Here is a 14178-nt window from a genome sequence, read left to right on the forward strand (position 1 = left end):
TTTACTGCAACATGAAATATACAATATATATAATTTAGGAAAAGATTATAATATTATAAAATACAGAACTTTTTATTATTCCTGGACTTTTGGTGAAACAATCACTAACTAAAACCAGTAATTGCTATCTATAAAGAGTAAATGCAAGTAATGGCATTCACGTCTCTAATGCTATTCCATCTTTCTGGTCAGCAAATTTCAACTACAACTTGATCTCAACCTGTCTATTCCTCTGTGCCCTTTCTCCCCCACCCTTCCACGTTCACCGGCCTCCTCTTCACTCTCCTCCCCGCCTTTCCTCTGCCCCTCCCCTTCCCCAGCCCCTCCTCCTCGTTGAGTCAGTGGCTTGAAACTTTTAAAAGCTCTGTGCTCCAATTAGAAAAAAGCTTTTACGAGGTATCAGCACTTTTCTTTCATTAGGGGGAAGGAGTGAAGAAAGTACCAAACAGCAGCAGACTTTTAAACTTTAAATAGACAGGTCTGAGTGCCTGAACTTGCTTTTTCATTTTACTTCATCCTCCAAGGAGTTCAATCACTTGGCGTGCCTACTTCTTTTAAGAGAAAGAGTAAGTTAAAAAAAGAACAAAACAAACTTTACCTATTCGTTTCTTTTTCTACACGTAAAAGTTTTCTAAAGTTTTAAATGTTTTAACTGTAGCTTTGATATGATACTGTAAGTGGAATGATGTACTTAAAAAATGTGTCTCTAGTTTTAAATTTAAAATTGAACGTTCAGTATTTTCTTAACAGTTGAAAAGTTTCTAACAGTAATGCAACAGGTAAAATGAGATCCAGACCTTTCCGATTAGAATAAAGCACCAGTTTAGTGGATATTTGGTTCTTCATTTGAGAGTATAATTTTACTTTTTCTGGTAATGGATAATAGCCTAGGTGTTTTGTGACTGGGGTGGGGGGGACGGCTGGGGCCTGGGTTGGGGATTTGACTGACAACATCACAAAAATCAGAGTGCAAATTTGCTTAGCTTGCTTGCTATAGAATTCTACACTTCTTGCTTTTTCATATGTAAATCCTGATTGATGTTCTATAGCCCGGCCAAGCAAACTTCTTAACAAAGTGCTTTGTTAAGACCTTGCTGTTACTTGACTTCCACGTGGTTCCTTCCTTGAATTTTCCCCAATAAACAAAAAGATAAAAAATCAGAGTTGTAATACTGAGGTTTTTAAAGCAACAGTAAGTAGTTATTTTGTGTTAGCAACCACTGTGGAAACACTAGACCTTCAGGAAAGCCACCTTTTTTTACTCGACCACGTTGGCGATTCAGCAGACGAATCCCTTGAATGGGTGGCGGTTACTTAAGAAGCATTAGAAGGGAAGAAGAGAAGTTTAGAACAAAAGTGAATGCCAGGGTGCATTTCCAAAACCGTCTCCTAGGACTGAAACTCTTAGAATATGGAACAAAATTTCTTAAGCGGAGCCTTAGGGGGGAGCTAGCCTCCCCCCTCCGCCCCGCGACCCCTCTTAACGCCTGTCCGAACCTGTAACAGACTTCAGAACTGTAGGACAACGTTGGGTTGGAGTTGCTTGGGTGCTGCTTGTAGGCAGTGATTACGTTGATTTGTTATTTTAAAGTGTTCAGTTTCTTAAATGCTCTTGTTGGTAACACTCCTTCTGTTAGCCAGAAATGCAACCGTGCATTTTCGTGCCCGTTAAGGATTTTATCTGTTCACACTTCACAGGCCAAAGTAATTAGTTTAAATTCTTGGTGCGACCCTGAGGTTTGAAGTATTTGCACCGGCGAATGCTGAAAAGCAAATAAAAATGAAAGCTTAGGCGGAGGCGGGGGTGGGGGGGCTCGGGGCGCCTCTGCCATCTTAGCATCTGTCGGGCTTGCCGGGGACTCCTGCGCTGCCCGAGCCCCGGGGTTTGTTGAGGTTTGCTACGTTTCCCTGAAATACTTACCAGCCAAATCGGGCTCAGGTCCGCGGCAGCCACTGTAAAAGAAGGGGAGGGGGAGAGGAGCAGGGGCGGATGGACTGCGTGCCAAATGGTTAAAGAAGAGCAAACGATTAATTTAATTAAACGTGTCCATCTAATTTACCTTCCGTCCCCCCCCCCCCCTTTTTTCTTTTAAACTTGTTGCATCCTACTGTGTAAACTTTGGTAAGGCAATCTGAGTACTTTGGGAATTACCGTGCTTACTTCTATTGCACTTGTAACTCTCTTAGAAGTTCTCGAAACTTCCCAAGAATGGGGGTGGGGAGCTCGGGGGCGGGGGGTGCCTGCCTGTAATGAAATGAGGAAAGAGCTAAATGACGTGTCCAAAGGCAGATCAGTAGAGAATTCGGAAACTCAAACCTTGAATTCGGAGCAGCGGATTGCTCACACAACTTCTTAAGTATCCAAACGTTTGGTAAGCGTCTCTGATAAAGTTTATCATCATCTCCCCGGACCCACCTTGTACTCATCCTCACCCTGAGGCGTGCCTGTGCTTCTCTTTAGAAGTGCAAAGTGGGGGTGGGAAAGGGAGAGCTGCTCGGTTTTGGTAGACGTGTTTATTTGGAGGTGGGTTTAATTTCTATTTCACCAACCAAGTTAGTAATAAGATGGTTCCTCTCACCCTCTGAAAATTAGACACACTTGATCACCAAGTGCCCTGTTAGAATTTGAACAATGGATTGATATTTCTTAAAGCCTAATTTTTACTTTTGTACAAGGATTGTTGAAAATAAAAGCCTGTAGTAATGCAAAGATTTCATTAAATTAATTTCATCTCAAATAATGAAAAAAAATTGGTTAGGTAGAAAATACCTCCCGGGAAGTGTAATTGATTTTTCTAGGTAGGCCAAATTGACTGAAAATTACACCAATGGCAGGAGTAGGTTCTGTCGTGGCAATGTGTATGTGTAATGCTTTGTACTTCCTAAAGTCAAGAGTATAGCTGTCACCTGTCCTTTGTGTGGAAAATGGCAGTGCTAGGGTTGTGCTCCTACTTCTTTCACAGGTTCCACACATTTCTAATGCCTTTCAGAGTTGATCACCACAGCTGTCCCATTCACTCAGTTTTTCACCCTTTAATATGTAATTGATTCCTGCATTGCTGACCTGCTCTGGGAAACAAGGTTTCAAAGAACCTCTGTAGCAAGCATCTGAAAGGGTGTGTTTGCAGATATTGAGAGTTGTTTTCTTACTTAGATGTTTCCAATTCCTGCATAGAGAAGGATGGAAACTCATGATACAGTGCATTCCTTCCTTCCTTTTATAATATCCAGAGGTGTAGCTTGGTATGAAGCCTCAGAGCCTTTTACATATGATACCGGAGGGAAGGGAATGATAGGAAAGTCACCAGTGATTAATACCCTCTACTCCACCTTTCCTGTTGTTCTGACTTCTCTCCAAGACTCTTGGTTGTTGAAATAGATTGTTGAAGCTTATCCACAGACAGCAGTTAGGTCTGGAGGGAAGGATAGTTATCCAGTGTTTATCATTAGGGTCAATATTCAAAATAGGTAAGTCAAGTTTAAAAAAAAAAAATCCCCAGGGTTTCCCCTTCATGGGAGGTTAATTGAATATATATATATATATATATAATTTTTTTTTTTGATCCTTGGGATAACTGTCTAAAGTCTTCACTTTGCCTGTCTAAATTTGCCTTTTGGCTGTGTGTGTACACACTATCTTTTGCGAAAATGAAAAATCAACTCAGTGAGATACGTGTATCACTAGCTTTAGCCTTAAATTTTTCTGTAAATTTTATATCCAAATTTCTCTAGCTTTTAAGTAATTTCTAGAAAAAACGTTTTATGGAATGCTTAAAATTCAGAGTAATAGAGAATTTTTTTTTTTTTTTTGGTCTGTTTTTAGCAATTTCTGTGAGCCAGATCCATTCTAAAGGATATGGCACTTTCCATGATTTGGGGAAGATGCCTTAGAGTAGAAATAAAGACAGGCAGACATTCTTTGTGTTTTTTTCCTCCTTATCAGCTGATAAAGGGTAAATTCTTCCTTCTCACAGATCTGTATGGGATTGCTAAGATTACAATGTTGTACTCATTACAAGAGCGTCTTGAAAACCGATTTTGATCACCATTAGGAAAATGTTAATCATTTCCTAGTTGCTGTTTTGCTAAAGAAAATATTTCAAGATAAGAAAATAAATGAGCTTTATCTATATCCAAAGATCTTTTAAAGAATAATAACTAAACTTTATTGAGCTCTTAGAGCTCTTAAGTGCATGAGTTATCTTACTCAGTGCTCACTGAAGAAAATAAATCAGTACACTTGTGAGTACCCTAAATCAGTACACTTGTGAGTACTACCCTAATAAGTACCCTAATGGTGTTTTTACATGATGACAAAATAACCAGGCTGTTCAATAGAAATAGTTCGGAGGTGAGTGGAGGGGAACACCAAGAACTGAGAGAAATTACATTTTTTAAGCCCATCAGATCACAATAGAAGAACGTGGCTTTTGCCTGTGGCTTCTGGCTTAGGGTTTTTCTTTAGCACCCCTGAAGTGACCATGAGGCACTTCTCTTGGCGGGGAGTTGAGTGGTAGCTGCTGAATTGGGGCAGGATGTTGACTCTCTTTGGTAGGCATCATTCTGTCTTTGGAGTTCCTCATCCTCCAACATCCATCTCCTCTCACTGTTCGTGGATGTTGGTGTTGACTATGTGATAAACAGGGGTAAGAACCAAGGAAAGACAGGTTGTCTCCCCCCCCCCCCCCAAAAAAACCCCACGCAGTTCTGTGCCTTGCATCATATGCCTGAGGAAATAAAATGGTATCATTCTTTACAGAGGAATCTATGGATAATCAGGGAACCATGAAGCAGAATTGTAAATAAAATATATGTTTGAATGGAGTAGGTTTGATAATAGCACAGAGTTAGGCTAACTGCCCAGGTATAAGGAAGCAAAGTTGTGTATTATTTGATGAACAGGGAATACTTGGCATGGTACCCAATTTAATTGCCTGCATAGATGGCTACACTGAGATGCCTTGTCACCCAGGGTTGTTCTCAGCTGTTGCTCTCCCCGTTCAGAGCCCCAGGCCTACCTCAAGAACTGTTGTTCTTGAAATAAAAACAAGTTTAAGTAGGCCCCTTCTTCTGTTGCAAGGCATTCTGGTGTTATTCTTGGTAATGATTATATTATGTAGTGCAATCAGAGTGAGAATACGGCAGAATGGGGGGATGATGGCACAAGGTGGTGGTGGTGATGGTTTTACAATCTTAACCTGTAATGACATAATAGATTGAGTAAACATCTGTGATACCTGACGCAGTGTAGCAGGAGTCCCAAATTACTGTGGTGTCACATAATAAATTCAAGAGGCTCTTCGTTTAAGAACCTTTTTTCCTTATATCAGTCCTTATTGCCTGTTCAGGAATCATCTGAAGCATGCTGTTTCAACAGACAGTTTTCAGTTTTAGCAATTATCATTTGAAAATTTAATGTCTGGGGGCGCCTGGGTGGCTCAGTGGGTTAAAAAGCCTCTGCCTTCAGCTCAGGTCATGACCCCAGGGTCCTGGGATCCAGCCCCGCATCAGGCTCTCTGCTCAGCAGGGAGCCTGTTTCCCTTCTCTCTCTCTCTGCCTGCCTCTCTGCCTACTTGTGGTCTCTGTCAAATAAAGAAAATTTAAAAAAAAAAAAAAAGAAATTTAATGTCTTTATAACGTGAGATGCTGGCAGTACTTTTGTTTTTACTATGAAATTCTCTTATTTAATTAAATTGAAACTTCAGAAATTTTGGATTTATGTAAGAAAATCCCAAAGAGGTAGTAAACAACACTGGTGAATGGAACCTGGTGCCCCGCCCCCTTTTTTGGTACAGGCCACCTTTAATTCAATTAATAGGTACATACTTAGTCTCCTCTTTTAAGTACTTTGGAGACAGCAGTGAACAAAGGAACACCCTAGTGGGGCTCACATTCCAGTTAAGAGAAACAGGATAGTATTAAGTCCTTGTCATGGAGGGAGATAAACAACAAACAGGTAAATATATATTATATGTCAAATAGAGCTAAAGACCATTAAAAACAAACAAACACCCCCCACACACACACACACACACACAAAAAACAAAACAAAGCAAAACAAACAAAAAAAAAAACAGGACAAAGGGAATAGGAAGTGCCCAGACTGGAGTGAGACCAAAGTGGAGACCTACAGAAGTGAGGAGGTGAACCACAAAGACGGAGCAGAGCTGAGCAAGATAGATCAGCTTGTTTGTTCTTGAGGTTGGCTGTTGGAGGAGAATGGTTTGGCAAGCAGGGTGACTAGGCTAGTGACCTGAAACCTGAGGAGGTGACGATGGCCGAGATCAGGCTAGGAGCAGGGATGGTGGTGAGATTCTGTCAGACTGGGTTTTGGGGGGAGGATAAAGCCTGTAGTATTTGCTGACAGAATGAATGTGGGTTATGTTAATTATGTGTGGATGTGAGTATTACCAAGGAACATCTGGCTGTTGTAATTGTAGAGGAATGGTCAGGACTGAGCCCCCTCAAAGACATTTACTGCAAGGGACAGGGGTTCTTTAAAAAGTTAATAGAAAAACATTAGGAGGTTTACATTTTAGTTTAGGGGCTTAAAATTTTTGGGTTTTAGTGTATTAAACACACACACAGAATTACCCTTTTTCCCAGATAGCTCTATTTAATGATTTTTTTAAAGATTTAATTTATTTATTTGACAAAGAGATCACAAGTAGGCAGAACAGCAGGCAGAGAGAGGGGGGAAGCAGGCTCCCCGCTGAGCAGAGAGCCCAATGTGGGGTTCCATCCCAGGACCCTAAGATCATGACCCAAGCTGAAGGCAGAGGCTCGACCCACTGAGCCACCCAGGCGCCCCCATGTAATGATTTTTACGAGGAACTTACATAGTCCTTTTCTTACACATTTTAGCCTTCAAGATTTTATTTTCTCTTTATCTTCTTGAAGTGCTTACTTCAGTCATAAAAAGATGATGGATGTCAAGTCTCACTTGTTTTTAACAATCCTATTTACGTCCCTACTCTAAACTCATTACAGCTGTCCCTTGGGAAATTCTTCAAAATGGAAATTAAAATATTTTCTAGTTTTCCTAAGTTCTTAGTATATTTATGACGTGAAACAACTTGACTACAGCTTTGGTGTGGTGATTTGCTCTGGCAAAAGGGACAGTCAAATTTGAGATTGAAGCTTTATTTTCATTTTAAATATATTGGTGTCTGAGTCCTTGTGCTCTTGGGGAGCGTCAGATGGAAGTGGAGTGACACAAGGTGGAGGGGTGAAGGGTGAGCTTCATTCCCAGGTGCCCAGACAGCCTCTGCGCCTGACTTGGGGCCACCCCTTTGCCCTTCTTAGTCTCATTCTACTCTTCTGACATTTCCCCAATCCTAAATATTTTGAACAAGAGAGCACCGAAAATGTCAAGGAACCCTTGGCTTGCCTCCTGGCCTGAAACTTCAGAAACAACCTGGTGCATTTGTTTACAAAAGAGAAAAGAGACAAACTAATTTCCCAGCACTCCTCCCTCACCAAAATCTGATTCCATCAAACTGGCGAGTGCCAGGGATGTATGTTTGTTAACAAATGTTACCAAGCGATTGTGATGCGGTTCAGGAATCTCCGGACAGGTCGTACTCAGATATCTGTGGCTTTTGACATCTAGTTTAGAGGGCTGTGAAGAACAAAGGAAAATGTGACCTAATACAGTGCACAGAGGACAGAAGGAGGATGCTCCAGCATTTGCTTCTAATGAGAACTTTGTATAACTCCTTAACTAAGACCTTACTCTACCAAAGTTGCAACCTAGGAACATTGAGCTGACTCCACTTCTGTGCTCTTCTCATGTATCATGTAAAAAATACACCTGTGTTGCACTGGTGAATATGAATGCAGGATATAGTCTGTAAATCAATGCTAGGGATTCTGTGAACATAAAATTATGCCTAGTATTTATAAAAAGACATTAATTGACTAAGACCTGGAAAAATGAAAATACGAATGGGGTTGGGGAGATGAGCTAGTCAGTAGAACTTCTGACTCACAACAAAGGGAACACCTACCAGAAAAGGTAACTATTTTTGACCTCTCCTTGAAGATCACAAGCATTTAACCGTCACATTAAACATTATCTGATGGTCTCTGTGATAGTGGTAATGACTGGTTACAGCGTACTAGATGTCTAATTGGATAATTCATCTCATCCAGTTGAAAGAGTAGAACTCATTAATGCAAATGGCAGTTGTGTGGGTGCTTAAAGAAAAGACAACTTTGCAGTTAAATTGCTGGTATATTAATAAAGAACTACTGCCTAGTGAACTAACTGCTCAGTGACCCTAATCACATACTGTGGCACTGTGGGGTATTTTTGGGAATCTCAGAATTACATGAAAGTCAAGTTTTATTTTCCATAGAATATACTGAAGCTTAGTAATTAATTGCCATGAACTTCTACATAATCTTAATTGAACCTTGAATAAAGATGAAACACCAAAATGACTTCTCAGTATGCCCAGTAATACATGAGCTCGATCATTGAGTGAATTTGATGAGACGTATGCAGACAGTTTATCATTTTAGAGTTGTTTTTGCGGTCCCCCTTCCCTACCGGCAGTTGGGAGTATTGAGCAAAAGCAGATGACACTGGCAAAATACTCTAATTCTCTGCAAACAGAATTAAGGCCAATTTACACATCATCACATAGAAACTATGTATTGATAAAGCTCCAAAAATTCTGTTGTGTTTGTTTGACCCTCATGGACTGTACTTCTTCATTCCCAGGGTAGTAGTTTCTACTAAATTGTAGGTTTTTTCCTTTCACGTCCTCTCACCATCAAACTGTCCATCAAAGCTAAATTACTCCCTATCACTTAGAGCCTTCCCTTGACTCTCTTGGTCAACCTTATACGCCTTTGTTCTTTTTTGACTTCTCTTTTTATATCAGTTTCATTAACATGTCACTTCAGAATCTAAAATGGCCCTTCCCAAAAGTAGAAGGGAAGCTCCCTTTTTTATGACCATTGGAAAAGTATTCTTTCTGTGACCTGCTCACCCACCTCCCACTCTTCCCTTAACATTCTTTGGCACCAGTCTTTTGGTTGCCATCAGAGACACCCATCAGCTGCTAATTTAGATAGCTGGTACATAGTTTTGCTAATTTATGGATCAGCCATCTCTTTGTTCCATCCAGGAAATCCCAGGCCAGATTTCCATTCCACTTTTTCTGGCCTCTGCAGCCCAGAGGTGCAGGTATTAAATGGCAATGTAATGTTGCATGGGGGGGAAAAAGACTCCCTTGGATTTCATTGACTTCCTACAAGGAGAAGGTGGCTCATAATTCAGTACCAGATGAGAAACTTTCGTATTCAGATAATGAATGTATTTCCGAGAAGCCTGTGTAATCCTACTTTCAGTTGCACTACTTAAAATTTCATTACTGAGCTCCTGGAAAGTCTTTGCTTGTTTTTGATTATTAAATAATCTTTGACCACTTCATCCTTTTTTTTTACTCTCCACTTAATACTCTGCTAAAAATTAAACTATAGTCTCTGTGGCTGCCACAGGTAATGTCACACATTTTTTCCCAGCTCTCAGCCCTTACTAAGATTGTATCAAAGCATGAAAACATTTCTAGCCTTAATCCAGCTTTACTATAATTTTAAAACCAGTGTGGTGCATTGGAAATCCTTAGCCTTGGGATCATAAGTCTTGTTGTGGCTCTGTTGATAGCTGAGTATTTCCTATACCTTTAAGAGTTCAACTTTCATCAGTTAAATGAACTATTGGCAATTAGAAGCATAAATTGAATTAGCTAAATAACTTTTGAGATCCCTGTGGTCTCCACAGACGTGGGTCCATTTCTTATCCCCAGCAATGGGGAAGTCCTAGACTTAGGTATTGACAAAGTGAAATCTCATGTATAGGATGAGGGTCCAAAGCCCCATCAGGGAACTTGAAAGCATATAGCAGTCAAAAGATGAAAGGTCAGTCATTTTTGCTAGAGATAACACTTTAAAATGCACCCCCCCCCGCCGCCCCTTAGGCTATAACTAGTATTGAGACACATTGAACTTTTACTTGAAATGTGATATGCCAGGGTTCATGGGTGGCTCAGTGGGTTAGGCCTCTGGCTCTTGGTTTCAGCTATGGTCTGGATCTCATGGGTCAGGAAGTTGAGCCCCATGTGGCGCTCCACACTCCATGGGAGTCTGCTTCAAGATTGTTTCCCTCTGCTCTTCCCCCAACTCGAACGCGTATGCATTCTCTCTAAAATAAACAGATCTTTAAAAAAAAAAATGATATGCATGTAATCTTCAATTTCTTGAAAGTAGTTTCCTGCCCATAATGACACATTATGTCAAAATGGTGTATTTTAGTACAACATACTTTCCTCTGTGCAGAAGACAGACTTCTGAACTACATAAGTCACTGCTTAAGAAGAAACAAGTGTAAATGATCATAATCTAGAATATGCACAGAATACAACTGAAATAGCAAGGGGAAACAGTTCAGAGTACAATTAGGAATAAAATGCTATATAAATAAGATTGAGGTTTGGAAACAGGTTGTGTGTGTGTGTGTTTTCATGGGTATTCTTATCCCACTTCTTAAACACCCGTACCTTTTGAATACCATCCTTCAGCATTTTGCTTAGGCATGCATCCAGATACAGGCCTACCTGGCAAGAATTGTCCTCATTTATCAGACGGATAAAATAAGCAGAGGCACTTAGCATAGACAGTTTCTCAAGTCACATGGTGGGGCAGTGGTTGAGCAAGTAACATATCTTTGCAAGTTGAGATTGCAGCTTACTGGGCATGTCAACTCTGCTTCTAAGCCATACTGTGTATCAGGAAAATCGTGAGACTTATTTGCAGGGGAAAATGGGACAAGAAGAGTTAGAATTTTTTTTTTTTTTTTTTTTTTTTTTTTGGTAAAGTGATAGAAAGATATGAGATCTTTTGTAATATTTTGACTATTGACTGGAAACAGCTGTACATTTTAACTGATAATTTGTAGTCGATGATCATGTTGTCTTTTTGTTTCTTTTCAGGTGGTGCCCAGGCAACATGGGTGACTGGAGTGCCTTAGGCAAACTCCTTGACAAGGTTCAAGCCTACTCCACCGCTGGAGGGAAGGTGTGGCTGTCTGTCCTTTTCATTTTCCGAATTCTGCTACTGGGGACCGCGGTTGAGTCAGCCTGGGGTGATGAGCAGTCTGCCTTTCGTTGTAACACTCAACAGCCTGGTTGTGAAAACGTCTGCTATGACAAATCCTTCCCGATCTCTCACGTACGCTTCTGGGTCCTACAGATCATATTTGTGTCTGTTCCCACACTCTTGTACCTGGCTCACGTGTTCTACGTGATGCGGAAGGAAGAGAAACTGAACAAGAAAGAGGAGGAACTCAAAGTTGCCCAGACGGATGGTGTCAATGTGGAGATGCACTTGAAGCAGATTGAAATAAAGAAGTTCAAGTATGGTATTGAAGAGCACGGCAAGGTGAAAATGCGAGGGGGCCTGCTGCGAACCTACATCATCAGTATCCTCTTCAAGTCTGTCTTCGAGGTGGCCTTCTTGCTGATCCAGTGGTACATCTATGGATTCAGCTTGAGTGCTGTTTACACTTGCAAAAGAGATCCCTGCCCTCATCAGGTAGACTGCTTCCTCTCTCGCCCCACGGAGAAAACCATCTTCATCATCTTCATGCTGGTAGTGTCTTTGGTGTCTCTTGCCTTGAACATCATCGAGCTCTTCTATGTCTTCTTCAAGGGTGTTAAGGATCGTGTGAAGGGGAAGAGCGATCCTTACCATGCTACCACTGGCCCACTGAGCCCCTCCAAAGACTGTGGATCTCCGAAATACGCATATTTCAATGGCTGCTCCTCACCCACGGCTCCCCTCTCACCCATGTCTCCTCCTGGGTACAAGCTGGTTACTGGAGACAGAAACAATTCTTCCTGCCGCAATTACAACAAACAAGCAAGTGAGCAGAACTGGGCTAATTACAGTGCAGAACAAAATCGAATGGGGCAGGCAGGAAGCACCATCTCCAACTCCCATGCACAGCCTTTTGATTTCACTGATGATAACCAGAATTCTAAAAAACTAGCTACTGGTCACGAACTGCAGCCACTAGCCATTGTGGACCAGCGGCCTTCCAGCAGAGCCAGCAGCCGTGCCAGCAGCCGACCTCGGCCTGATGACCTGGAGATCTAGAGCCAGGCTTGAGAGCATTGAGATTCCACTCAGTTGTGGAGAAGAGAAAAGGTGCTGTAGAAAGTGCACCTTAGGTGTTCATTTTGTCCCAGTGGAGGTGGTACTCAACAGCCTTCATCATGAGGCTTAGAAAACACAAAGACATTAGAATACCTGGGTTCTTTGGGGGTGTTTGGGATAGGTGGGTGGAGAGGGAGGGGATAAGGGAGGTACAAGTTGGTATTTAATGTAGTTGATTGAAAGAACTTAAGTTCTAAATATAAGTTGCATTAGGTGATACATAGGTAAGGGCTTTTTCTCCCATACACCGCCCCCTCCCCCCAGAATAGTTCTGTGTATGTGAAAGAGTGGATGATCTTTTTGGTTAAATACTTTCTTGTTTTTGTTTCACCATGAAACTGAAATAACTTTGGCCAGGAAAAAAAAAAATACTTCTTGGACATCTTATTTCATTTTACCAAGAAAAAGTTGGAAGATTGTCCTTATATCCCTGCTAAAACATTCCATTGTTAAAATTTGCACTTTGAAAGTAAGCGTTTTAGGCCTGACCCTCCAGGTGTCCGTGGACTTGTCATACTATTTTCTAGTCATAGTATCAGTTAAAGGTTCAGACAAGGCCCACAGAAGAAGACTTTCCATGCATTTTCAAATCTCAGCCAGTCATATGTACATTATTTTTTTTTTTTACATTTACTTGCATCCTGTTAATGCCATCACTTTTTCATCATTCCTCAACTACTATTCACATATATTTAATGGTTTCTGTAAACGTTTTTAAAACAGTTGGGATATCACTTAACATTTTTTGAATTAGAGTCAGGGAAGCAAGCCATGCTCAATATTTAACAATCACTTGTATGTGTATGTGTGTGGAAGAGTGTGTTTTATTTGTCATGTATTGGTACAAGCAGAGCAGTATAAACTCACAAACACAGATTTGAAAATAATGCACACACAGTGTTCAAATTTGAGCCTTTCTCATGGATTTTTGTGGTGTGGGCCAATATGGTGTTTACATTATATAATTCCTGCTGTGCAAGTAAAGCATACTTCTTTTTTTCCCCTAAGTGTTTTTTCCCCTATGAATCCTATTGTGGATACTGGTTTTGTTAATTATGATTTTTCCTTTTTTCTTTCTCTCTTTTTTAGAATATAGCAGTAATGCTATTGCTGAAATGGATGATTTTCTTCTGAAATGTAATCATGGATGCTTGAATGATAGAATTTTAGTACTGTAAAGAGGCTTTAGTAATTAATGTGAGACACTTAGAAGAAATGCTTAGAGTGGGCTTTTAAGTGTGCCTAAATGAATTCTGCAGTAACTGGTATTCTTGGTTTTGTCCTACTTAATACACATTAAGAACTTGTATTCTGTTATGAGTTAGACTGTCTTTTGGAGTGACCAGCAACTTTGATGTTTGCACTAAGATTTTATTTGGAATGCAAGAGAGGTTGAAAGAGTTTCAGTAGTACACATGTAACTAATTTATTTGAAATATACCCTAAAGAAATCAACCAGTTTCTTTCAATGCCTTTTTAAAACTCATCAGAGATGATTAGTGAAAATGTAGAGGATCATACTTTCCTTGCATGTCAGCTACATAAACAGTTTTGTACAGTGAAAAACACAAATTCGTTTGTTTGACATTCCATGTTAAACTACTGTCATCTTCAGCTTCATTGCATGTAACGTAGACCTAGTCCATCAGATCATGTGTTCTGGAGAGTGTTCTTTATTCAATAAAGTTTTAATTTAGTATAAGGATAGCCTCTATACCCTGTGTGATTTTTAAAACTTGTGATACATCTATTCATGATTACAAAAGATATTTCCATTGATGATGGTGATTTAGGCATGTAAGATTCACAAGTTTCAGGAGTCTTTAAAAAATAGTAGGTTCAGTGCAACATCGATATTAACATTTTGGGTATTTGTCCAACTGAGAAGAAGATAAAGTACCCTAGTGTTGAATTTGGAATGTAAGATGAATGAGATGTGGGATAAAATTTAAA

The 14178-nt window shown here is 40.3% G+C and overlaps 1 protein-coding gene across 1 annotated transcript; it reads left to right on the forward strand.

Moving 5' to 3' along the window:
• The first annotated feature begins 365 nt into the window (after window positions 1-365).
• On the forward strand, window positions 366-13932 carry GJA1 (gap junction protein alpha 1). The gene is made up of 2 exons (XM_032862424.1): window positions 366-566; window positions 11001-13932. Exon 2 carries the CDS (start codon window positions 11017-11019, stop codon window positions 12163-12165), a length of 1149 nt encoding a protein of 382 aa, XP_032718315.1. The 5' UTR covers window positions 366-566; window positions 11001-11016; the 3' UTR covers window positions 12166-13932.
• Window positions 13933-14178: the final 246 nt, after the last annotated feature.

This window comes from Lontra canadensis, unplaced genomic scaffold (assembly GCF_010015895.1).
Source record: "Lontra canadensis isolate GAN:19392208 unplaced genomic scaffold, GSC_riverotter_1.0 scaffold23, whole genome shotgun sequence".
NCBI lineage: Eukaryota > Metazoa > Chordata > Mammalia > Carnivora > Mustelidae > Lontra > Lontra canadensis.